The 26,380-nt window shown below is 39.6% G+C and overlaps 1 protein-coding gene across 4 annotated transcripts in view; it reads left to right on the plus strand.

The window, feature by feature from the left end:
- Positions 1-26,380, plus strand: part of ULK4 (unc-51 like kinase 4) — a 519,962-nt gene that overhangs the window by 107,056 nt on the left and 386,526 nt on the right. For all 4 annotated transcript variants that reach the window (XM_027522707.1, XM_027522705.1, XM_027522704.1 and 1 more), the window contains 2 exons: positions 8,457-8,618; positions 17,865-18,047. In XM_027522707.1, coding sequence (XP_027378508.1) covers positions 8,457-8,618; positions 17,865-18,047 — 345 coding nt within the window. The remainder of the gene's footprint in view (positions 1-8,456; positions 8,619-17,864; positions 18,048-26,380) is intronic.

Raw genomic sequence — 26,380 nt, forward strand, 5'->3', positions numbered from 1 at the left:
CCCAAAACTAAATAAAAGTTTTTGTGTATACTTTTATTTATTTTTGGGCTTCTCTTACAGCTCAGTTGGTAAAGAATCTGCCTGCAATGCAGGAGACCCCGGTTTGATTCCTGGGTCAGGAAGATCTGCTGGAGAAGGGATAGGCTACCCGCTCTAGTATTCTTGGGCTTCCCTTGTGGCTCAGCTGGTGAAGAATCCGCCTGCAATGCGGGGGACCTGGGTTTGATCCCTGGGTTGGGAAGATCCGCTGGAGAAGGGGAAAGGCTAGCCACTGTAGTATTCTGGCCTGGAAAATTTGCAGAGTTGGACACGACTGAGTGACTTTCACTTTCACGTCATTTATTTTTGGCTGACTGGCTCCTCGCTGCTGCACAGGCTTTCTCTAGCTGTAGTGAGTGGGGCCTACTCTCTGGGTGCCGTGTGCAGGCTTCTCACTGTGGCGGCTTCTCTTGTGGAGCACGGGCTCTCGAGCGTGCGGGCTCGGTTGCTGCGGCTCTGGGGCTCTAGAGCGCAGGCTCGGTGGTTGTGGCACTTGGTCTCAGTTGCTCTGAGGCATGTGGGGTCTTCCCGGGTCCGGGATCCAACCTGTGTCTCCTGCACTGGCAGACGGATTCTTTACCATTCAGCCACGAGGGCTGCCCATGTTATTCTTCTAAAAGTTATTTTTTATTTTTTCCTTTTTTCTGTTTAGAAGTTTATTTGTAATTGTTTTGTGTGTCTGTGTGTGGCGATACGTGTGGGTCCAGTTCTGTTTTTAAAATAAATGTAATCAGTTATCCCAGCATCATCTAATGAAAAGTCTTCTCCCCACGACTCTGGTGTCACCTCGGTCATGTCTGTGTGCATGTCTCTTCCTGGGCTCTAATTAGTTCTGTTGGGCTGTTATCTGTGCCATGCTGTTTAAATTAATAGTCTTTACTTTTTAATAATTTTGAAAATATACACTGACATTTTTCGTTACCCTTGTAATCTTTTTCATGAGTTTCTGAGCTCCTTTTTAATTTTCTTTTTACTTGAAAAGTTGATTCTAAAAATTACATGTTCACCTGTTGGTACATTGATAGTATATGTCTATGAATAAATTTAAGGAGGACTGATAGTAGTGAAAATGGAAGGCATATTCAATGAGAAGACTAACAAGAGAATGTCATATTTGGCTTAAAAAACACTGAAATAAGATGATTGTAGTTCCTTTGAATTCTCCATGACATTCCGCTAATGTATTTAATTCACTGCTTAGATACAGCTCCCATTCTTTAATTCACTGCTTAGATACAGCTCCCATTCTTTAGAGGTAGCGTTTATGAAACACATTATGTACTGGCTGGATACAGGAGAGGCAAAGATGATTAAGATACTGCCCTATCTTCATTTATTAGGAAAGTGATTTTTTTTTTAGTCTCTGGTTTAGTGTGCCGTTTCTTGCTGTTTTGTAACTACCTTTGCATTTTCTTCCCTTCTCTTAGGTAGTGACTAAGACCCTTAAGACTATCAACTTTCGTCTCAACCTAGTGTTAGCTGTGTCCCATTATTTTGACATGTAGTGTTTCCATTATTGTTATTTTATAGATAATCCCTGCTGCTGCTGCTGCTGCTGCTAAGTCGCTTCAGTCGTGTCCGACTCTGTGCGACCCCACAGACGGCAGCCCACCAGGCTCCTCTGTCTCTGGGATTCTCCAGGCAAGAACACTGGAGTGGGTTGCCATTTCCTTCTCCAGTGCATGAAAGTGAAAAGTGAAAGTGAAGTCGCTCAGTCGTGCCCACTCTTAGCGACCCCATGGACTGCAGCCTAGCAGGCTCCTCTGTCCGTGGGATTTTCCAGGCAAGAGTACTGGAGTGGGTTGCAATTGCCTTCTCCACAGATAACCCCTAGTTAAATTTTTTTCCGGGTCCAGGCTTTTTTATGGGATGGTTTAAACTTTTTCAGGGGGGTGGAATTTTATTGCCTCTTTTTTCTTTTGTTACAATAACAAAGTTGTATTACTGTATAGATTAAGAATGTCTATTCTATTTCTCTTGTATGTTTTTAAATTGTAAAATATATATACTATTTGCCGTCTTAGCTATTAAGCATATAGTTCAGTAGCATTAAGAACATTTACATTGTTGTGCTGTTTCTGTTGTTCTTAAATATATTGATGTTTTCTGCCTAACTTATTGACCTTTTTATACTTTCAAAACTTAGTAATGTGCCTTATTGAACTTGGGCCATTGATTCTGATTTATACCCCTTATCCTTCTAATCTGTGCATTGAGAAAAATGTGGTATGGGAATTGTACTTTTTTGTTTTAATTCATATGTAAATTTCTTAGAAGACAATTTTAGTTTTAAATTATAAATTTTGTTCATGTTTCTGGTGCACAGATAACTAACTTTGCCAAGAGATTTTCCTATGTGTTCTATGATAAGGGTTTTCTAGTCAAATACCTTGGGACATATCGGGTTAAACAAAGTTGAATGGTTTTGTTTATATTTAGTACTTTTCAGAACTTTTAATTATGAATCCACATGGGAGCGTATTATATATGATGTTTTCAAATTTATTTGCCCACAGACATATCTTATCCTGTGGCACATTGTAGGATGCACTTTGGGAGAGAAAGGTGGTCTTATTCTGGGACTGTTATGAGTTTATTTAAATTGTGTTCGGGAAACTTTCTCTTTTTCAAAAGATTACCTAAGAGATTATGACCTTGTTTTCGAAACAGGTCAACCTGTTATGATTTCTGTAATTTTAACAATGATAGTAGGAATGTGAGTCAAGTGATTTTGATCTTGTTACAGATGTAAATGCTCAGGTGGAAAGAGGGAAATATTTAGAGTGAGAGACTTCGGGTGGAACATGCCAAAAAAAAAATCTGGTATAACATTTTATGTTTGAAAATTTTATTTGTTTTTATTTTGGCCGTGCTGGGCCTAGGTTGTGGCACTTGGACCTAGTTGCCCCATGGGATGTGAGATCGTAGTTCCATAGCCATGGATCGAATCCTTGTCCCCTGTATTGGAAGGCGGATTGTTTGTTAAGAATCCTGGACCACCAAGGAAGTCTCTGTGGTATAACTGTTTTAAAGAGAGTGTGGCAGTATAGAAGAAAAGGTGTAAGCAATAAATGCTGGAGAGGGTGTGGAGAAAAGGGAACCCTCTTACACTGTTGGTGGGAATGCAAACTAGTATAGCCACTATGGAGAACAGTGTGGAGATTCCTTAAAAAACTGGAAATAGAACTGCCTTATGATCCAGCAATCCCACTGCTGGGCATACACACTGAGGAAACCAGAAGGGAAAGAGACACATGTACCCTAGTGTTCATCGCAGCACTGTTTATAATAGCCAGGACATGGAAGCAACCTAGATGTCCATCATCAGATGAATGGGTAAGAAAGCTGTGGTACATATACACAATGGAGTATTACTCAGCCATTAAAAAGAATACATTTGAATCAGTTCTAATGAGATGGGTGAAACTGGAACCTATTATACAGAGTGAAGTAAGCCAGAAAGAAAAACACCAATACAGTATACTAACGCATATATATGGAATTTAGAAAGATGGTAACAATAACCCTGTGTACGAGACAGCAAAAGAGACACTGATGTATAGATCAGTCTTACGGACTCTGTGGGAGAGGGAGAGGGTGGGGAGATTTGGGAGAATAGCATTGAAACATGTATAATATCATGTATGAAACGAGTCGCCAGTCCAGGTTCTGGCACGATACTGGATGCTTGGGGCTGGTGCACTGGGACGACCCAGAGGGAGGGTATGGGGAGGGAGGAGGGAGGAGGGTTCAGGATGGGGAACACATGTATACCTGTGGCGGATTCATTTCAATATTTGGCAAAACTAATACAATATTGTAAAGTTTAAAAATAAAATAAAATTAAAAAAAAAAAAGAAAAGGTATCCATGATGACACTGAGTCATTGTTTCGACTTGGCGTTGGCATTTAGGAGACTTAGAGCTGGGAGTCAGAGGATGTGGATTTGAGTCCCAGGTGTGCCACCCTGGAGTAGTTTGATAGTTGGAGCCCCACCTGATGTTTTGTATGAAAAAAGGTACCTTGCTGGCTGATCTTCCACGTGCTTCTGACTTGGGCTCTCTTTGACAGCTTTCCATTCCATTGCTTTGACCCTCATGTTTGTTTTTCAGTCGCTAAGTTGTGTCCAACTCTTTGCAACCCCATGAACTGCAGCCTGCCAGGCTTCCCTATCCTTCACTATCTCCCTGAGTTTGCTCAAACTCATATCCATTGAATCCGTGATGCCATCCAACCATCTCATCCCCTTCTCCTCTTGCAGTCAGTCTTTCCCAGCATCAGGGTCTTTTCCAGTGAAGGCCACCAGCTCTTCATATCAGGTGGCCAAATATTGGAGCTTCAGCATCAGTCCTTCCAATGATTATACTAGCAAAGACAGATTATGTACTTGGTATCATCACTGTATTGATCCTGGGAACATTTGGCATTGAACTTACATGGCATATGTTCAGTATGTGCATGAAGTAGGGAGGCCGAGGAAGCTGACTTTCCTTGAAAGTAGTTATTTTCATCTGGGTAGGTAGCAACCTACTCTACAGTGCGCACAGAAGCTGAAAATAGCACCTAGAATGTTTCCACATGTTTAGAGGAGATTCATTGTATGCATTTCTAATCAACCTCATCTTTTTTAAATAACTTGCATAATAGTCTGTTTATAATTATGGGTGCTGAACTGACACCTGGCATATGTTAAAATGTGAGGCTCAAATAATAAATCGTTGGCCTAATTATTCATTTCTGAACAAAAGCTTATTAGACAATTTTGATGTAACAAATTTCTTTTAAGAGGAAATTGAATTTTCAGTTTTTAATTAGTGCTTTTAAAAAAGAAAGCTAGTGGTAAATTGCTTATGTATTTAATTAGAAAAAGACAGGACTTGAATTAGAAAGTATAGAGATATTAGTCATTATGTGTATTATCTTTGAAGTGTTTTTGGACACTAGTTATCTAAAATGAGGACGGAGAAGTTAAATTCTCTTGATATTGGATAAAAGTGAAAATGTACAGCTACATTTTCTGTTTTTGTTACTGTCACAGTTTTAAGTTTAATTTTCCTAATGAAGAACGTGTGTGCCATCAACTTCGGGTTCTCTATAGGTACGCACCTTTCTCCTTGCCTTTATATAGTGAAAGTGGGCAATGTGTATGGGGAATAGGAACGATGCAGGCTTTTTTGTGTGTGTGTTTTTCTCTTTAATATCACTATTCATAATATTTGGAATGCTAATATTAGTAGAATGCAGCAGGGCTTACCAAGTATGGAGTTGCCTAATGTGTCTTAAAGCAAACCTTTGAGAATGGCATAAAGAAGCAATCCTGAGTTTTTTTCTGAGTTCAGGGAGTAGATCAGTTTCCTGACTCTTGGTGAGGTCAGAGGCACAAAGTGTGGTGTGCTCGCTGCCAGAGTGAGGTCTGCACCTCCTCTTCTCCTGTGGCAGATAATCTTAGGGGGGAAGCTCCACAGGGCTGTACAGTTTACACTGGTTGGACTTCTGTGTAAATTTCCATGTTCCTTTAACTGTTTTATCCCATTGTATGCTTTGTAGACTTAACAAATTCTATAGCTCTTCTGCGTCTTTCTCATTTAATACCTATCTTTTTTTTTTTTTTTAAATCTTTTTATTATTATGTTTAACTTCATGGTATTGTGGATAGAGGGAATGGTGTATGTATGATTTTAAGTCTTTGGAATTTGTTGAGACTTCTCCCATGACTCAGTATGTATGTATAATTAGGGGAAAAAAGTTCAGTTCTGCCATTGTTGAGTGATGTACTTTTTTTCTCAAAGTAGGTCAAGCTTGTTAATCTGATCGATACATACGGATATAAATCTATGTTCATGCTGATTGTTTTTTGTCTCTTTTATCAGAGATAGATATTTAAATTGTTTTCAGTTTTATTGCGGTATAATTGACATGAAATTGTAAGATATTTAAAGTGTACAAAGTGATGATTTGATACATGCAATCATTGTGATAGATGCATACATTCCCCTATTGAGTCAACACATAAATCATCTCATATTTTATCCTGTTACCTTTTTTGGGTGGTAGGAGTGAGAACATTTAAATTCTCCTCTTTTAGCAAATTTCAATTATACAATATAGTGTTATCAACTAGAGTCACATCGTTTTACATTAGACCTCCAGACCTTATTCATCTTATAGGTGAAAATTTGTACCTTTTACCAACCTGTTTTGAAAGATGTTATTGTTGGGTATACATTTATAGGTTGACAGTTCTTTTTCTTTTGGTACTTCAATGATATTGTTCCTCTGTGTTCTGGTTTGCATTATTTCTCATGAGAAGTCTCCCATCATCCTTATCTTTGTTAGGTAATGTGTTAGATAGTCTCTATATGTCCTTTTACTGTCACTGTTTCTACAAGTTTCTCTTTATTATTGCCTTTTAGCAGTCCGGTTATGATGTTCAGTTCAGTCACTCAGTCGTATTGGACTCTCTGACCCTGTGGACTGCACACCAGGCTTCCCTGTCCATCACCAACTCCCAGAGCTTACTCAAACTCATGTCCATCGAGTTGGTGATGCCTTCCAACCATCTCATCCTCTGTTGTCCCCTTCTCCTCCTGCCTTCTGTCTTACCCAGCATCAGGGTCTTTTCCAGTGAGTCAGTTCTTCAGATCAGGTGGCCAAAGTATCAGAGCTTCAGCATCAGTCCTTCCAATGAATATTCAGGACTGATTTCCTTTAGGATTGACTGGTTTGATCTCCTTGCAGTCCAAGGGACTCTCAAATCTTCTCCAACACCACAGTTTAAAAGCATCAGTTCTTCGGCATACAGCTTTCTTATTATGATGTACCTTGATGTTATTTTTCTTTCTTCCTCTTGAGGTTCATTGAGTTTTTTAGATTGGGCTTCCTAGGTGGCACCAAGGGGTAAAGCACCCATTTGCCAGCCATAAGAGACGTGGTTTTGATCTTCGGGTTGGGAAGATAGGCTGGAGGCGGGCGTGGCAACCCGCTCCAGTATTCTAGCTTTTTGTTTGTTTTTGCTAATTGCTATGTCTTCACTAATCTTCTCTAGTCATTGAGTGTGCAGAGTCTGATGATATTCCAATTCAGCGTATTTTTCATATTAAACATTGTAGTCTTCTGACTTGGGTCATTTTTTAATCTATTTCTTTCATTCTTAACATGCTTCTTTCTTCTTCAGTATATGGACTGTATTTATAATAGCCATTTAAATGCTTTTTTCTTATTCTATCACTGAATTTTCTCTTATGAGTCATATTTTCCTGTTCTGTGTGTGTGAATTTAATCAGATGTCAAATATTGTGATTTTTGTGTTGTTGGGCATTTTGTTTTTAAGTCTTTTAAGAAGGCAGTGGCACCCCACTCTAGTACTCTTGCCTGGAAAACCCCATGGACGGAGGAGCCTGGTAGGCTGCAGTCCATGGGGTCGCTAAGAGTCTGACACGACTGAGCAACTTCACTTTCACTTTTCACTTTCATGCATTGGAGAAGGAAATGGCAACCCACTCCAGTGTTCTTGCCTGGAGAATCCGAGGGACGAGGGAACCTGGTGGGCTGCCATCTGTGGGATCACACAGAGTCGGACACGACTGAAGTGACTTAGCAGCAGCAGCAAGTACTTTTGTGCCTTTTTTTTTTAAAGTCTTTTAAGTGCTTTTGTGCTTTTTCTTGGACTCATTTAAGTTACCTGGAAATAGCTTGATCCTTTTTGAGACTTTTAAGCATTATCAGGACAATATAGTACAGCCTTTAGTTGAGGTTAATTTGGTCACACCACTGGAGCAGTTTCTTTCTTAGGACTTTCCTTGATGCCCTGTATTTAGGTGGTCTTTAGCTAATTATTTCCAGCCCAGAGTAACTTCTGATGATTTTTCTGCATACTCTTTATGGTTTTAAAATCATCGTCAAGTTTTTGTTATACTATAAGTTATGTGTATTTTCTAGATTATTTCAACCTTTTTATGGAAATATGTGGAAAATTAGGGGCTTCCCTAGTGGGTCAGCAGTAAAGAATCTACCTGCAATGTAGGAGGTGTGGGATCTATCCCTGGGTCAGGAATATCCCCTGGGGACGAAAATGGCAACCCACTCCAGTATTCTTGCCTGGCAAGCTACAGTCCGTGGGGTCACAAAAGAGTCAGACACAACTTAGCAACTAAATAACAGCAACAACAACAATATATGGAGAATTATGTTAAACTATGTTTAACGATCAACCAAATGTAATGGTTCTATAGAAGCCTGAGAAAATGGCCACACCTCCAGAAACACCCGATGCATCCAGGGGCAGGTGATGGTCTTGGTGTCACGTCTTTATTTATGAAGCAATGGTTGTGAAGAAATGACGTGTATATATTTGCCATCCTAAATATTAATAATACCTATTTAATTTTCTCCTTGTGTTCTTCTCTCTCTCTCTGTAGGAGGAACGTGTTGTGAATCACATGGCAGCAAAGATTATTGAAAATGTCTGCACTACGTTTTCTGCTCAGGCCCAGGGCTTTATAACTGGGGAAATTGGGCCTGTTTTATGGTACCTATTCAAACATTCCACAGTTGATTCTCTTAGGATAACAGCAATATCGGTAAGATGGAGCGTCTTTGGGGGATATATTTGCATGTATTTAAATACCGAGTTTGAAGAACTGTGCTAGACATAGAGTGAATTTCATTGAATAGGTGGAAATCTCAAGAGTAGCAGTTGGTGAGAACAGTAATTTGATTTTTCTCCTGAGGCAAGAGGACCGTCGAGACATTCCAAAAGGATCTTGTGTGACCCTGACATTAGGATTCCAAGAACTATTTGGAGGTGGTAGTGGAAAACTGCAGTAGTGGATAGGGTATAGCATTTGGTCGGGTATATTTTTAGTGCTCCTTGACTTTTCTTGTTAGCTCCGTCTTTCAGATTTTATGTTCATTGGGTTTGTCATATGGTTCAAATGAATTCATGTTAAAGTTCAGGCATCTATGATTTTGTAGTTTTTTTATCCCAGTTGTCTACTGCTTCACTTCCATGGTTATAATGACTTGGTGTAAAAGATAATTATGTATGCAGGTGTGTTAACCTGGTTGTATCAATATAAGCGTCAGTGAAAATGATTCAGGCCTTTCTCGTGATTTATTTAGATGCTCTTTTTGATCACCAGTCTTATTTGGGCTCTCAGTGTTATCTGGTAGCCTCTCTGTATTTCTCGAGCTGACTCATCCTTGTGCTTCTTGCTGTGCCAAGTTTCAGACTTATCTTTATTCCTTAAGCCTCCATTGCCACACTTTTCCCTCCTTCATTCTCAGTAAGTGACTTCCTCCATCCTTCCCAGATAACAATGGAGACATCCAATGGGAGTTATCCCTGTATATGTCTTCCGCATCTGTGGACCTGTTTGCCTCCATACCTGTCCTGCCTCAGTTCTTCCCTTCCTCCTACAACTGATGAGCTGCCCCTTCTCCTCTCAGAGAAACTTCTCCATTGTTCTTCTATCTGTTCTTGAGAATCTTCAGTCAAATGTTATTTTTGCTCTTTCCTAAATCTTTAACCTCTCCTTGTCTACTAAATCTTTCTAATTAGTGCTCATGTATTCTTTACCCCAATAAAAAAAAAATCTCATATAAAAACATATCCAAAGTTTTCTAGGGTGTACATCCATTTGTTCCCCCATTACCCCAGCCATACCTCTTGAAAGGGTTTTTGCCACAAATTCTCCTTTTTGGCCTGTTTTCAGTTATCTGTCCTAAACATGTGAATGAATCTAGTCTTGCTGAAATCGCTAATGACTTGCATATTGCTAAATTGGGTATTGATGGACATATATATTTTTATAGTGTTATTTATTGATTTTGGGCTGTTGTCCAGGCCTGCTTTCTCTCACTGCAGCGAGCAGGGCTCCTCTCTAGTTGTGGTGCACAGGCTTCTCATTGCCGCAGTTTCTCTTGTTGTGCGGCACGGGCTCTACGGCGTGGGCTTCAGTAGCTGCAGTTCCTGGGCTCAATAGCTGCGGCACACGGGCTTAGTTGCTCCATGGGATGTGGCATTGTCCTGGATCAGGGATCGTACCTGTGTCTCCTGCATGGGCAAGCGGACTCTTTACCACTGAGCCGTCAGCAGAGCCCCTGATGGATATTTTTGAGTTCTTTTATTTACCGTGTTATTTTGAAGATCAAGGGGTAACAGTCCTGCTCACTGAATATCTTTAAACAAAGGACATCTGCTTCATGAGCTTCACATTGTTAGAATCCCTTCCCCAAGTTGTGATATTAGTAATTAGGAAGAAACTGTCAGAAAGAGTTACAGAGTATACCAGTGAACTTTCTCAAGGCATCTTTGAGTCATATCTTACTTAAGGCATTCATTTTAATCCTGGACTTAAAAAAAGAAAAACAAACCTGTCTTGCTTTAATTGGGTTTATGTTATCATTTTTATCTTTATGCTCAGTATGGTTTCTTTTCTTGGCAAAGTTCTTTCTAGTTGTTTCCACCAAAGTCTCACACCTTCTAGCACTTTCTTCATCTGACATGGTAAGCTTCACTCTTTCATCTTGGGCTTCTTATATTTTGTTCTCAGCCTTCATCTACATTATTAATTTTTCACTGAAATTTTGCCAGTTACCCCCGAAATGTCTCTTTCTTCTTCTATGCCCCAGGATTATATTCAGTAATGTGTTAATATATTGTTTTCATATTTCTTTGGTCTCCTTCAGTTTGAAACATTTTCTCAGCCTTTCTGGGAACTTCATGTCATTTATGAGTTTAAAGGTTGTGGGGCTTGTAATTTTTAGGGTAAGGCTCAACCTGGGTCTGTCTAGTGTTTTCCCACTGAACCTCCTTAGCACCATCGAGGATCCTGCCTGGTTCAGATGCCTCTGTGATGGTTGCTGTATGATGGTTATCCAGTTGCTTCATCCCTTTTATATTAGAAGTTGGCGAATATTTTCTATAAAGGGCCAGATAGTATGTACCTTGGGTTTTGGTGGCCACATACAGTCTCTGTTCCATATTCTTTTTTTTTTTTAAAGCTGTATGTTGTTACTGGAGTATAATTGCTTTATAATGTTGTGTTAATTTCTGATGTATGACAAATTGAGCTGTATGTATACATATATCGTCTCCCTCCTGGGCTTCCTTTCTACCCTACCCGATCCCACCTCCCTAGGTCCCATATTCTTTTTGTTTTATTTTTCTTTTTGTTTCTATAACCCGTTAAACATGTAAAAACTGTTGCACATTGTACTTAAGAGCAGTGCAGAAATAGGCCTTTGGTATTGGTTGGAATTCTATCATAAGGATGCGCTGTCCCTTCTCTCTCATATATGTGTGTATTTGTTTCATTATGATCAGGGATGCCCGTTTTATTTGATGAAGTGCAATGTCATATTACTGTTACCACTGTTGTTATGCATTGTTTGGATGCTCAGATCATACTAGAAGCCCTCCAAGCTGGCTTTTGTGTCCTGTTGATCTATTTCTGTCATTGTTTGATACCTTGATACCTTTCTGAAACCATGCAGTTTTTGGACTGCTTTTGTATTTTCACTCTGCCAACCCTGGAACCAATCATTTCTCCAAGGAAGCTTTGATGTTTAGAACCCACAGTCTGGGTGATGTGCTTACTGCTTTGGGGTTTTATTGTTTGCAGGCCTTCTAAGTATTCAGAGATAGAAAAAAAGTGTATGTACCCATATATACATATGGAGCTTGCCAGGTGGCGCAGTAGTAAAGAATCTGCCTGCCAATGCAGGAGACGTGGGCTTGATCCCTGGGTCAGGAAGATCCCCTGGAGAAGGGTATGGCTACCCACTTCAGTATTCTAGCCTGGAAAATTCCATGGACAGAGGAGACTGGTGGACTACAATCCATGGGATCTCCAAGAGTCAGATACAACTGAGCGACTAAGCACACACGCATGCACATATTCACACATACATAGAATTATTCTTACATCTGTCATTGTAGGTATTTGGAACAAAACTCATGCATTCATACTGATACTTCCAATTTTAATCCAGTATATTAGAATTCTTTCTAGACCTCCCATTTTCTATATCTGTACATCCCTTCTCGGACAGAAACCTGGTTCCCACTATTCTCAGTACATTTATTGACCTGTTCAGCTCGTTTATTCAGCGTAGCAGACTCCGTCCCCTCTGGCCGCCTCCTCTGTGTCATCATCCTCCTGCCTTGCCACTGCCGCTCTACTTCCTGGGCCCCGTGAGTGGAGGCCCGCATTCCCGTGTCTGCCCCCTTTCCTCAGAATCTGATGTATTGTCTTTGGGAAGGGAAGGAAAGGGAAGATAGATGAAGGAAAACAAAGGCTAGATGTCATTTTGTTGCTTCATCTTCCGTATTTCCTTCCCCTTTGCTGTTTGCATCCAGCTAGTCAACCTGTCCTTTGACTGTGATTCACAAATACAGCCCAGGACTGTGTGCCTCTCTCTGCAGCTCTGTTACCCCTGAAATCCAGGCCACCACCACTTCTCACCCAGACTGGCCTAGTCATCTCTTGGCCCCATAGAGTCCCCTATACCAGTGTGGGCCTAAGATGAGCAGCATTAAATAACCTAGGAGTTTGTAAGAAACATGGGATTTTGGACCCTGACCCAGAGCTACTGTCTCAGAGCCTCTGAAGGGAGAGGCCCAGTAATCTGCATTCTAACAAGCACTTCTAATGCCTACTGAAGTTTGAGAACCACTGCCCTAGGCCTTGAAGCTCTTGGAAAACACTGCCCTGGGTGCAGAGGGAAAGATGGCTAATTGTCCTCCCCCCTCAGGAGTGGCATCCATTGCTTAGGATGGACCTGAAGGGAGTGGACCTGACTTGGGAAATGTGTTGAATGGATAAGAGGATTTCTGGATTTATTAGGTTTGAAGGGAATCTCTATATGAACCACAGTGGTATCCAGAGAAACTGTTAGAGTTAGATTGAACAGAATGGCTCCAGTGAGGGAGGTGACTGGGCGGGCCATTTATGATCTCTGGAGGGCCGTGAGGAAGAGTGTGACAAAGTGATGAGTGCTCCAGGGTGGTGGTTCACCCCGGTGTTGTAGGAGAGCTCTTCAACAACACTGACTACTTCTCCTCTCTCTCCACCCGCTGCCCCTTTCCCATGTAGCTTAAGGTCTCAAAGGTCAGATGAGAGTGTGTAGAGTTTGAAGAAGTCCCCAAGGTAATTTTGATATAACATAAATCATTCAAGAGACAGAAAAGAAATGGTTCTTAAACTTATTCCACGGTGATTCTGTTCATGTCTAATAGGTATGCGGCCTTCACTTCCGAATTAAGTCTCTTTCTTAGACATTGCTTTAATAAATAGATGGTTAAAAATTCTGGAAAACATGGGTAAATCTATGGCTGATTCATGTTGATGTTTGGTAGAAACCAATGCAATACTGTAAAGCAATTATCCTTAAAAAAAAAGTTTATGAAAAAACTAGAGATAACACAGTGTCCTTTTTAGGTAAATTTTGTAGTGAATTTTGAACTGAAAATGTTCTTTCCAGCTATAAAATGTAATTTCAAACTCTGTTTCAATAAGCAAATATTTTAAACACCAGATCACTGAAAATCATTCTTGAGATTTGATTTTTTTAAATTTGGGGACTACAAGTACTCATATGCTCTTAAGCCTCTGTGAACTCTCAACTGTGTTTTATATCCAGAGTGATGAATTAAAGGTTATTTCTTCCATGACTTTTTCCAAATGGAAGGTAAGTTAGGCATTTGAGCGCCTTTCTGAAGACCGGACCTTACAGTTGCCCTCATATTGCTTTGAATACACTTAGAAGTAATCTGGACAAATCTTGCATCAAGAAATAACCCATATGGTTGGGTAGATATTTTATATCAATAGCAAGTCAGTATTATTTTGAAAGCCTCTCCCAAGAATTGTTACAGTGCTGATGATAATTACTGTTCACTGTCTTTAAGTCACTTTAAGGGAGATCTCTAAATTTCCTTAAAAAATTCAAATTGTAGCATGATCTTTAGGGACTCCATTTAGAATGCTTTTTTTTTTTTTTAATCCAGAATTGAATAATATTTGAGATGATACTGAAATAGTGGAACAATTCTGTTTTCTTAATTGAAGTATATTACAATGTTTTATCAGTTTTAGGCGTACAGCATAGTGGGGCTTCCCAAGTGGCGCTAGTGGTTAAGAATCTGCCTGTCAGTGCAGGAAGCGTAAGAGATACGAGTTCTATCCCTGGGTTGGGAAGGTTCCCTGGAGGAGGGCATGGCAACCCACTCCAGTATTCTTGCCTGGAGAATCACATGGACGAAAGAACCTGGCAAAGAGTTGGATACAACTGAAGCGACTTACCATGCAGATATGCACGTACAGCATAGTGATTCAGTATTTTTACACATTATACTTCATTAAATGCTATTGCAAGATAATGGCTATAATTTCCTGTGCTCTACAGTGTGTCTTTATTGCTTATCTGTTTTATACATGACTTTGTGTCTCTTAATGTCATACCCCTAACTTACCCCTCATTTCTCTCTCCTCTCTGGCAACCAGTAGTTTGTTTTCAATATCTGTGAGTCTGTTTCTATTTTCCTGTACACAGTTGTTTGTATTACTCTAAAAAATTCTACATATAAGTGATACTGTACAGTATTTGTCAAATATATTTCACTAGAAAATCCCATGGACGGAGGAGCCTGGTGGGCTGCAGTCCATGGGGTCTCGAAGAGTCGGACACGACTGAGCGACTTCACTTTCACTTTCCACTTTCATGCATTGGAGAAGGAAATGGCAACCCACTCCAGTGTTCTTGCCTGGAGAATCCCAGGGACGGGGGAGCCTGGTGGGCTGCCGTCTATGGGGTCACACAGAGTTGGACACGACTGACGTGACTTAGCAGCAGCAGCAGCAGCAGCAATATTCTCTAGATCCATCTACATTGCTGCAAATAGCAGAATTTCCTTCTTTTTTATGGCTGAGTAATACTCCATCGTGTGTGTGTGTGTGTGTGTACACTACATCTTCTTTATCCACTTATCTTTTTTGGGGGGTTGCTTGCGTATCTTGGGTGTTTTAAATAGTGCTGTTACAAACACTGGGGCTCATCTGTCTTTTCAAATTAATGTACTCATTTTTTTCAGATATATACCCAGGAGTGGAATTGCAGGGCCAAATAGTAATTCTATTTTTAGAATTTTGAGGAACTTCCATACTGTTTTCCACAGTGAATGCCCCAATTTATGTTTCTACTACCAGTGTACAGGGGTTCCTTTTTCGCTGCATTTTCTCCAACATTTGTTATTTGCAGACTTTTTGATGATAGACATTCTGATAGGTGTGAGCTGATACCTCATTCTACAAGTCCACTTTAGCCTGATTCCAAAACCAGTCAAAAACACTACAGAAATAAAAATACCAGGCCAATACCTTTGAAGAACCATTGATGCAGAAATTTTCAACAAAATATTTGCAAAACAAATCCAACAATATATAAAAAGGATCATACACCATAATCAAGTTAGATTTATTCTAGGGATCCAAGGATGGCTCAACATTTGCAAGTCAGTCAGTCAGGTACATCATATTAACAAAAGGAATAATAAAAATCACATGATTATCTCAATAGATGCAGAAAAAGCACTTGACAAAATTCAGCAACCATTCATGCTAAAAGCTTTCATGAAAGTGGGTATAGGGCATACATATCTCAACATTATAAAGGCTATTTTTCACATATCCACACTAGCATCATCCTCAGTGGTGAAAAGCTGAAAGCTTTTCCTTTAAAAAACCTGGTTCCTTTCAGAAACCAGACAAGGATGCTCACTCTCATCACTTCTGTTTAACATTATATTGGAAGTCCTACCCTCAGCTGTCAGATAAGGAAAATAAAAGGCATCCAAATTGGAAAGGAAAAGGTAAACCGTCACTATTTGCAGATGACACGATGCTTCATATAGAAAAACCTAAAGTCTCCACAAAAAACACCATTAGAACTGATAAATGAATTCAGCAAAGATGCAGGATACAAGATTAATAGGCAGAACTTTGTTGCGTTTCTATACACTAATGGTGAACTATCAGAAACAGAAATTTTAAAAAATCCTGTTTTAAATCACATCAAAAAGATTAAAATACCTTGGAATAAACTTAACTACAGAGGTGAAAAACCTCCACTCTGAAAACTATAAAACACTGATGAAGGAAATTGAAGGGGATTGGAAGACATGGAAAAGATATCCCATACTCTTGGATTAAAAGAATTAATATTATTCAAATGGCCATACTACTCAAAGCAATCCATAGATCTAATGTAATTCCTTTCAAAATACCCATGACATTTTTCAAAGAAGTTGAACAAATAATCCCAAAATTTGTGTGGAACTACAAAAGACTCCTCATTGCCAAAGCAATCTTGAGAAAAAAATAATGAAGCTGGAGGTATCACCCTCCTAGGCTTCAGACTATATTATAAAGCTACATTAATCAAAAAAGTGTGGTATTGGCAAAAAAACAAGACATACAAATCAGTGGAACACAGAGCCTGAAAGTAAACCTGTGCATCTGTGGTCAGTTAATCTTCAGCAAAGGAGGCAAGAATGGGAAAAGATAATCTCTTCAGCAGCTGAGTCATCATTTTCCCCTCTTTCCTACTCTCTCTGTCTCTTCTTTACCTGAGAGTTGCATCAGACAACCTGCCCTTCCTAGAACCTGCTCTGCATCTTCATGTCTCCAAGTGAATACTTGTTCTCTTCTCTCTGGCTAGAATTTTCTTATCTACTTTCCCGCCTGTCCATTTCCCACTCACCTTCAAAAACTGACTCAGTTATCATTCTCCTTCTGTAGCTTCTGTTGACTTAACTTTTCGTGCTTTTCCAAGCATAATTGAGCCCACTTCCATTACAGTATTTATTAAATTCTACTAGTTTGTTAATTGTAAATTTCATCTTTAATAGTCTGTGAGAACTTGAGAACTAGCTCAGGGGTCTTGATTACTTTCGTTTGACTTCTATCTTTGCCACTTGCTAGCAAATTATGCCTTTGAGCAAATTACTTAAATATGCTGTCCCTTAGTTTTATGATCTATAAAATGGGGCTAATAATAATACCTTTCAAATGTTATTTGGGAGAATTAAGTGAGATAGGCTTTAGATATTCTCAGATTGTGTTCTTCACATACTAAACAATAAATGTTAAATATTTACTTTTATGACAATTTCTTCAGCCTTTAACTTAGTGTCTACGTATGGAAGGCTTATCTTAATGTTTTCATTGCTTAAAATAATTGATGAGTCTATACAGAAAAACTTTTATCATTTCAGTTAACTCATAATGTACATAGGAGAAGGAAATGGCAACCCGCTCCAGTATTCTTGCCTGGAGAATCCCAGGGACAGAGGAGCCTGGTGGGCTGCCGTCTGTGGGGTTGCACAGAGTCAGACACGACTGAAGTGACTTAGCAGCAGCAGCATAACATACATGATACTTGTAGGATTTTCTAATGTTTTATGACTTAAATTTTTTAAATTTATTAATTTTCTATTTTAATTGAAGGATAAGTACCTTTCAATATTGTGATGGTTTTTGCCATGCATCGGTATGAATCAGCCATAGGTATACACATGTCCTCTCCATCCTAAACCCCCTTCCCACTTCCCTCTCTGCCCTGTGTTTCCCAACTTAAATTTTTATTGGAAGTTGGATTATTGTTTTAAATGTGTCTAAATTGTTCAAATTACTTATGCCAAGATAAGTGATGGAGGAGCAAGTTAAGCACCTTTTTCGCCTTTTCACAGAAGTATTTGCTCTCTTTCTGGGGGTTGGCTTGTGCCATTGCAGTCTTCTAACGTGTCTGTTTTCTTCTCGCTGCAGGCCTTGTGTAGAATCACCCGCCATTCACCTACTGCCTTCCAGAATGTTATTGAGAAGGTGGGACTGACCTCAGTAATAAACTCCCTGGCCTCTGCCATCTGCAAAGTCCAGCAGTACATGTTGACCTTATTCAGTGCAATGCTGTCCTGTGGGATTCATCTTCAGAGGCTAATCCAAGAAAAGGTTTGACCTATGATTCCACTTTAAAAATGGTTGTTTTCTCCTGCAATTTTAGTGGCTCCATAAGCAATATATCTCTGTGGAATTATTTATCATCTCAAGGGGACCCTTTTGAATTTTCCAAACCTCTGTACCACAGGCCATTCATCTGAAGATGTTATAAGAGTCTTTCAGTGATTAGAATAGAAATCCGGTAAATGGCTCTGCCGACTTGTCCCATTTTAGTAATGAAAAGTTAGAAAATTTATGAATCCTTCCCCCATGCTAATATTTCTCATGGCTCTTTGTCCTCAGCCCCCATCTCTCTTCCCATGTCCTTTGCCTGCCTTTTGGAGGGGTCCCTTTATAGTCTCTGCTCACTCTGACTCATTTTTATTCCTTTCCTTGTCTTAATACTCCGCCAGCACACTGAACCTTCAGAGCACCCTTTCTCTTGTTTTTAACTTCGTCTCCTTCTAATCCTTTGATATACCTGTATTTTATGTACTGTAGAGTCTGTAAGTGTTCAGTTCCTATCACCAAACCACACAGCTGCAAAGAACTCTCTGCTGTAACTGTCCTCAGTATCTTCTCTAGCCGCCTACTGAGGAGCGATCCCTGAGCCAGAAACGTGGGCATCACCTGTGAGCGTTTCGGAAGTGCAGACCCTCAGGCCAAATCACAGCCAAATCAGGACGAATCAGACCCTGACCTGCCGAATCAGAGCTGACATTTTAATGAGGTCTCTAGAGGATTGGTTGGAAGGTTATGGTTGGAGAAGTCCTGCCCTTGAACATTAGTGTCCAGTGAGGTGTTAGCAGATGAAAATAGTGGACCTTGGCTACATACACACATTTGGAAAGCAGTGAGGCAGAGAGAGATTTTCAGTTGTACAGCCTTCCCCAGTTTTTCAGTCGCTCATGTGTATTATGAATCTTCCTGAGGGTGATGTAGTATGCAGTGTTCTTTACACTTACTGGACCAATTATCTAACTTTTTCTGAGGAATAATAGCTGTCAAATTAGAGTGTTCTGAAACATTCTCAGCAGGTAACACTGCTAAGAAGCGTGGAATGGGGCCACTTAAATATAGTGCTTGTCGTGGTTCTTATCCATGAAATGCAGTGTGTTAAATTTGATTTTTTATAAAGCTGAAAATTTCTATGGTTAATAATTGTTATGTTTACATAGTAAACTTGATCTTAAAAATCAAAATAGAGAGTAAACCAGTTCTTGGCTTTTATTAGTCTGATTTCCATTCTGCTAAGAAATTTGAGCCTCACGGAACGTATAGTTTGTGTATCTAATTTTTGATATTTAATTTACCAAGTCACTGAAGGTTGTTATCATTGTATTAGAAAGAGTACCATTTGAGTAGTTTTGCTGTGTAAATTGTGGTAAGAGAGGCTGAGAGTTTTGCAGTTTATTTTTCTTCACACAGGTATGGATTGATTGAGTTTAAAACATGGTATTTCACAAAGGTAGTAAAATAATATGCATTAATTAAATGATTTTATATTTATTTTATGTTTAACTAATATTTCATATATCTTAATGATTGAATAATTACCTGTTAATTGAGAAATAATCTTTTGCATTTAATTAGTATTGTTACTTAAAATTTTAAAATTGTGGTAAAAAACATAAAATTTACTCTTAACCATTCTTACGTGTAGTTAGTAGTGTTAAGTATATTTGCATTGTTGTGAAACAGAGCTCCAGAACTCTGTCATCTTGTTAAATGGAAGCTCTGTATCAACCGTATATTTTGGGTGTTATGTTTTAAGACTCTGGGTTTAATTGAAATCTCCCGTTTTGGCGGGTCTCCTCTGACACTGAACTGGCAGAGGAAGGATGGCGTTGCTTTGTTCCTCCCCTGTTGGTGTGGAAACCCAGATTGCCCTGTGGGCTTCTGCTGACACCCCAGGGATGCGGCAGAGCTCCTCCTTCCTGCTGGGCAGGGGTGGGAAGCCAGGCTTCCACCACCTTCTCTGATGCCTTCCTGGCTGGTGGGGGGAAGAGCTCCTCGTTGCTCTTCCACTGACACTGGTTGGGTACAGGTGGGTGCCCCATTCCTTGCAGAAGGTGGCAAAGGTGGAGGCCTCTCACTAGCCTCTCATGATGCCATCTCAGCAGGAATGGGGAGAGGAACATCACTGCTGCGAATATGGGTAGAGGTCTGGGCATCCCATCAGTATCTCTGCTGATACCATGGTTGGGGCCAGGGGGGCTTGTTGTTGCTGGGTTGGGATGAAAGTCGCAGCTCTCCTTGTGGTCCTTTCTGTCTCCCTGGCAGGGAGGGGTGTTGGATGCCTTGTTACAGTCGCGTGAGGGTGGGAGTCTAGGCTCCCCTCTTGCCCTTTGCTGAAGGGGCCACGGTTTTTTCATGATGCTTGGCTGAAGTAAAGTAGCTATTGTCTGAATGTTTTTGGGCTTTCCAGGCTGTCCCTTTCCTGATCTTCTGGCTTGAGAGAGCCGATGTTTCCTTTGTATTTGTGTGTGTGTGTGTGTGTGTGTGTGTGTGTGTGTGTGTGTGTGTATCTGTCTGTCTGTCTGGTTGAGAGAGCTGATGTTTCCCCTGTATTTGTGTGTGTGTGGGGGTGTGTGTGTGTGTGCGTGCATGCGTGCGTGCACACCACATGCGCTATTGGTGTTTCTGGACTGCTGCATTATCCAGCACCCAGTACGGTATGTATGAGGTGGAGTAAAACCCCAGCAAACTCATTGACATACTGATCTTCAGGTGCCGAGGCCTCTAACCATTGTACATCTTTTCTGTCCTGTCCTGTAGTCTTTAAAATGTATCTCTGTCCATTTAAATATGGTGAATTGTCATTTAAAAGATAAGGTTCTATTTTTCATTAATTAAAACAATCTACCATCATATTGAACATTTATCATAGACTAGACACTTAATGACTTGTAACCCTGGGTTATTCTCAAATGAGACTTAGTGCCTTGAGTGATTTTGTCAAGTTGATGGAGGTTATAAATGTTAAAAGCTGATGCTTAGGCCAGAGAGTAAACCAAGAAACAGAATAATTTCTGATAGTGTTAGTGCTCTTAAGAACATTGAACAGGATGATGTTGATAAGATGTCTTGCAGGGGGATGTGTGCAGGGGGTGGAGCCAGACACCATTTGCTGGGGGAGGGCAGGAGGAAGTCATGGAGAACCTCTCTGAGGAGGTGATGTTCCAGCTGAGCCCTCAATGACAAGAAAGAGTGCGCTGTGTGAACATGTGCAGGAAGGACTCTGTACTTAGTTCAGCGTCCCTGAAATGTGAGAATTCTTGGCGAGACCCTGGAAGAGAAGGAAGAACAGCAGTGCTATCCACAGTGAGCAGTGGGGAAGGGATGCAGAAAGAGGCAGGGAAGTAGGAAGAAGATCCAGCTCATGGTAGGGCTGTGATACTGGCTTTCCTTAGGGGTTTTGACACAGTGGCCATAGTTTTATTTTTACTTAAAGAAAAATACAAATATTTGCATGTAGGTGTGTGTTTTAGGGTTTATTATTGGTAATTGTATTTTTTCCAGGCGTTTGTTGTTAATAGGCTAGAATGAGTGGAAGAGGAAGAGGCCTAGGAACAGATACCAGGCTTACCACTTCCAGCTGGATATGGGAAGAAAGAACCACACCTGTCTATTTGGGGGACTGGTGCCTATGTATTGTGGTAGATTTTTGTGTTGAAATTCAGCCCCCAAAGAGGCCCCTGTCATTCCTTTTAAGTGAGAGAAATTACTGTTTACTGCAGAAAATTTAGAAGAACCTAAAGAAGAAAACAAAATAGACTATAATCTCACTGCCCAGAGCTAATTACTGTTGCCATGTAGGTTTATCTCTTTTAGTCTTTGGTTCATATGTCTGTGTATTTTATGCACACATTTATAAACTTATGATTGAAATGTGTTGATTTATTATAGTTAGGCATATGTCTTTAAATATACCCCTAAGAACATTTTAAAAATAAGTTTTCATTTTGTGGCGTATGGTAATTGAACCCTTCTCCCACTGTAGAGCTATTTGCCTCTGACTTTGTGGTTTGTACTCAGCCTGGTGCAGTGAGCATCCTATTTCCATGCGTCTTTGTGTCCACTGCTAATCAGTCACCACAGGTGTTATGCATACTTCGAAGCCTGTGCATAAATAATGCTAAATTATTCTCTAGAAAGGTAGACAATGAGAGTACTGTTTACTTGTAATTTAACCAGCAGTCATTAAGACACGTGCTATATTTATCATACAATAAAACCTAGAATTTAGGATTACTTGATTAGCAGCATACTTTATGATTTATAGTTACTTGCAGTTTGTAGGGATTCCCGGGTGGCTCAGTGGTAAAGAATCTGCCTGCCAATGCAGGAGATGCAGGTTTGATCCCTGGGTTGGGAAGATCCCCTGAAGGAGGAAATGGCTACCCACTCCAGTATTCTTGCCTGGAAAGGAGGAGGAGCCTGGCAGGCTACAGTCCATGGGGTTACAGAGTCGGACATGACCGAACACGCATGTGTGTGGTTTGTAATTAATCTCTCTGATTCTCCATTTGAAATATGTAATTGTAGCCATGTTTTCATGTTACAGTAGATTCATTAGGTCGTATTGTTATTACCTTCTGAATAATGTTTATGTTCTTGAATGGACATTGGTGTGTTCAGAGAATTTAACTTCACGTACCACCTGCATTAGCTACATGGATATCATTGTCCTTGCTGCTGCTGCTGCTGCTAAGTCGCTTCAGTCGTGCCCGACTCTGTTTGACCCCATTGACTGCAGCCTACCAGGCTTCTCCGTCCATGGATTCTCCAGGCAAGAACACTGGAGTGGGTTGCCATTAGACGATCGTTATTCAGCAGCCATGTACATCACAGTGCTTGATTTATTTTGTCATCATCTTCAAAAGGATCTGCTTGCCCATAATGTCTAAATGCAGAAGATTCCTTTATTGAAATGAGTGTTAGTTCTAGACTCTGTGATGTGAAAGTGAGTGTTCACAGCCATGGTACAAGGGGACTGTCTTTGTTACAAATCATGTATTCCACATATTCTAGTAATTAGAAAAATTGGGCAAAACAAAGAAAATGACAAACTGTTTTTCTACCCTGTTTTCAAAAAAGAAAAAGGACAACGAAACTCTTCATAGGATACTTTCAGAATCCTTGGTAGACAGTATTTTATATGTAATTCTTGCATCATCACTAGATGTAAGGAATTGATAACCTTTTCACAGTTCAGATGCTTGAGTGACTCTGGATGAGTAGCTTCCAGAAGGCATGACCAGGCATAAGAGAAAACCTTGTAAGTTATGTGTGAGCTTGTTTACCAGTCTTGTGCCATATAAACTGATTTTTAAAATACCTGGTATATTTTCTGGTTTTATTTTTCGGTCTCTTCCAAGCTCTTACGGCGTATAAATGTTTGATCTTAAAGATCTGGGGCTGGAGGAGTTTGAGGGTGCTGTAAACATGTTTCCTGATGTTTTACAAGGGAGAGAGATACTGGATGAGGGCATTGCAATTCTCCTTAATTATAGTATCTAGAAACTAAAAGTGGCTAATGTCACTTATATTTATTTGTATTAGGTTATGTTTATAACTCATGAATTTTAGGAGTTAGTATTGAAAATCCAGAATATATGGAACATAGAGTACAGAAGAGTAAAGTGCTTAATGTTTCCAAAATAATCTCATCAAAATTTTTGTATATACTTTTCAAATGGATATTTATTGTGTGTTTGTATGTGTGTTAACACGTTGACATATTTCCTTTTTCCTGCTGCCACATGCACGTGCTATTTTAGAATCTTTTTACAGAAATTAGATCGATTGTTCATACTTTTCCTCTTTAGTGATGTTAGGAATGTGTGTGTAACTCAGTATAACTCTTCAGTATTGTTTCCAAAGGGTTATGGTGGTCCATGATGTGAAGGTACCCCAGTGCTTTCCAGCAGTTCACTGCTGCACATTTTAGAATCCCTCCCCCTTTTTTTTTGGCAAGAGAGAGCATTCTTATGGCTAAATTCTTTTGTGTGGACTTCTTTAATTATTCCTTTAGGAGAAACTCTTAAGTAAAATTATGCACTGTCTTAGCTGCTCCCCTGAGAGGCTGTCACTGTGGATTTTATATTCAGTATCTCGGGTGTTCTGTTACAGGGACCACAGGTAGAGGTATGAGCATGGATGAGGTCAATTTCCATGAGCTCTTCCTGAAGAATCTGTCAGAGAATGAGCTTCAGACAACTGAGCAATGTTTGAATCAGCTAAGAAGACCAAGAAATGTGAATCAGGATGATTGTTGGATACTAGATGTCATTGGGGTCGCACAGAGTTAGACACGACTGAAGCGACTTAGCAGCAGCAGCAGATGTCATTACGGGTTTAGAATGGCAGACTGCTTTCTTTCCCTTCTTTCTTCCTTCCTTCTTCTCTCCTTCCCCCTCTCCTTTCATGTACTTACCTATCTATATGCACACATATGCGTCCATACATACATACGCATGCCTATAAATGCATACAGGGAGAAAGGGGAAAGCATATGAAAATTGTAGTAAACTGGTGTACTGTTTTGTAAAAAACAAAGTCACCCATGTGACTTAAAAAAATAAAAGCAGACATTAAAAATCTAGTGCCTCGTTCTTGATATTAGAAAACTGAAAGTATATAAAACTCTGGGAACCCTACTCTGCTCTATTTCAATTAATTGAGCTTAGTACACTCACATCAACTTGTTTACAAGTTACGCGGATTCAAACATCTGCCTCAGCGATGTATTTTTTCCCGTGAGGTGTGTGACCTTGAATGTGCCTCTTAGCTGCCCAATCAGTGATGCATACATTGGCACTTCATATGCTTTGGGGTCACTTAACAATTTAAACATTACTTTTTAAGAGTCATACCGTGTTTCAAGGTGCATTTGCTCATGCTCGTTGGTAAGATGATTTCCTTCTGGGTGTTACTGCCTATGGATACCTTTGTAATTTGTGCCTGATTTGTTAATTTTAGCAGGAGCTGCTGTCCATTTTTATTTCAGCAATCTAGTTTGACTGAAGCTGTTTCAGGTTTCATATTTTGATGAAGTAGCACAACAGTGATTAATAATAAACCAGAAGGTGCTTATGATGTTTGGATGTACTATGGAAGATCACTATGAAATTTCATGCATATAAAACTTTGAAAAATCTGAAAGCCAGTCAGCTCAGGGTTTGTTTGTTTGTTTGTTTCTCACAAAGACACTAAGCATTCTGACTTAAAGGTTGCTCATTTAAAATATGGTAATTAGTTAATGCATATTAATAACGTGAGTTTGTAGTCACATTTTTCATCAGTCTACATTAATAAATGTGTTGTATAAGAGACATTTTACTTAGATACTTGGCTAAACTTCTTTAAGGAAAGTGTAATCCAAAAACAATTTTAGTACATTTTTCACTTCCATCAACATTAAATGGGAAAACTATGTCAGTGTAGTTATTCACACACATGATTTCTCTCTCTCTCTCTCTTTTTTTTTTTTTTTGAGGCTACTGTCATTTAATGGCCAGGCTGTACTAAATGATTTTTACCTACGACAGTTGATTGAAACAAATCGATTTTACCTTTGGAGATTTGCAGGAAATAAATAACTTTGACGTTCTCTACATCACTGTTTTTTTTAATTCATCTCATAATTTTGTCTTTATGATATGTACTGAAGGAATTTTTATCCTTTTGCTTAATTTCGATCAAGATACCACTTTGTGATGTAAGCTTCATATCTTTCAACCAATTCCTCACATGGTGAACATTTCATAACATCATCTTTATGTTATGTAGATATGTCTGTTCTGCAATCACTGCCAAGAACCATTTGACTGTTGGACAGAAGCTCTTCAATCTGTGGTTTGGGCTATAGATCTCAACAGCTTCTGCTTTTTTTCTTCCATGTGTAAAATTTAGTTGTGTTGAGCCAAATGGTGAGATGAATTTAAATCAAAGATGAATACATAGTGGATGGCAACCTACAGTGACCCGGGGTTATTTTGACTCTCTGAAGGTGGTTTTGATTATTCATCCTTGGCACTGGTCTTTGCCTGCAGCCTGTAATCTTGTTGTAAGATTAATACTGTTCTAGAAGTCTGGTGCACGTTGCTTAAGATTAACTATGGTGCCCTGGGCAGTTAGTTTTAGGGAGTCAGTCAGTACTGTTCATTTACTTTTTCTGAAATGACAAGATGAGAATTTATTTGGGGCATAAGGTGCTTTTAGGTGTAGATCCAAAATTAGAGTCTGTAATATATTGCATCTTGTAAGGGACTGGGAATTATGGTGTTACAAACAAATCTTGTATGCAGTTTTTTATCTTTGTTATTTGCCATAGTTTTTCT

This window comes from Bos indicus x Bos taurus, chromosome 22, assembly GCF_003369695.1.
Source record: "Bos indicus x Bos taurus breed Angus x Brahman F1 hybrid chromosome 22, Bos_hybrid_MaternalHap_v2.0, whole genome shotgun sequence".
NCBI lineage: Eukaryota > Metazoa > Chordata > Mammalia > Artiodactyla > Bovidae > Bos > Bos indicus x Bos taurus.